A 920-nucleotide genomic window follows, 5' to 3' on the forward strand; every position below is an offset into this window, starting at 1 on the left:
GCTACTCCAAACATCACTGCCATCTTGCTGTCTTCACCCAACCTGACGTATTCTGAATCCTGCTACCTTCACCTCCACCCAAAGCCAGATGCCCTGAAGATACTACGAGGACCGAGGGATCCACACCTGCCTTGGCCCGGTTTCTTATTGGGCCAGACTTTTGCCTCGATGTGGTACTTTTCCATGTTTTTTCCATGCAGACTGACTTCCTAAATTGTCCAGATTAATTTCAGCGAGAGCTGACTTTTATTCACGTGAAATTGCATCACTCAATGCCAAATTTGCATATAATGTGTCTGAGCATTGATTTGAAAATTTGCTTCCCATTTGATCTAGATGCACCTTAAGTATCTTCCCTTTGTGTTTCAGCTACTGGTGCGCAGATCAAGTGATTGTACAGCGGGTTCTGGCAGCGAAGAACATCGCCCACTCTAAGGGCTCTACCCTTATGGCTGGCTGTCTGAAAATCCTCCCAACGTTCATCATTGTCATCCCAGGTGGAGACATTATCGCTTTTAAAGTAACTTACGCCTAGAGTCCTTCCCTAGGGCTCACTTAATAACTGATTTATTTATCCTCATGATTCCAGGGATGATTTCCAGGATCTTCTTTGCTGATGAGTTAGTGTGTATCAGTCCTGAGCACTGCATGGAAGTGTGCGGTTCTGCAGCCGGATGTAGCAACGTGGCTTACCCACGGCTCGTCATGTCAGTGATGCCTGTTGGTCTCCGCGGCCTGATGATGGCTGTCATGATCGCAGCTCTAATGAGCGACTTGGACTCCATCTTCAATTCAGCGAGCACCATATTCACGCTGGATATTTACAAGATGCTACGGAAGAAGGCTTCATCCAGGGAGCTGGTGATAGTCGGCAGGTTGTTTGTGGTTGTCATGGTGATCATCAGCATTGCCTGGGTGCC

General features: G+C 47.5%; 1 protein-coding gene across 1 annotated transcript; it reads left to right on the forward strand.

Moving 5' to 3' along the window:
- Positions 1 to 6: 6 nt before the first annotated feature.
- On the forward strand, positions 7 to 915 carry LOC121940652 (sodium/myo-inositol cotransporter-like; the record flags this gene model as incomplete). The annotated part of the gene is made up of 3 exons (XM_042483369.1): positions 7 to 173; positions 370 to 497; positions 590 to 915. Coding segments are annotated over exons 1-3 (459 nt in total), but the record flags the coding sequence as incomplete, so codon positions are not given.
- Positions 916 to 920: the final 5 nt, after the last annotated feature.

Source organism: Plectropomus leopardus, unplaced genomic scaffold, assembly GCF_008729295.1.
Source record: "Plectropomus leopardus isolate mb unplaced genomic scaffold, YSFRI_Pleo_2.0 unplaced_scaffold91875, whole genome shotgun sequence".
Classification (NCBI taxonomy): domain Eukaryota; kingdom Metazoa; phylum Chordata; class Actinopteri; order Perciformes; family Serranidae; genus Plectropomus; species Plectropomus leopardus.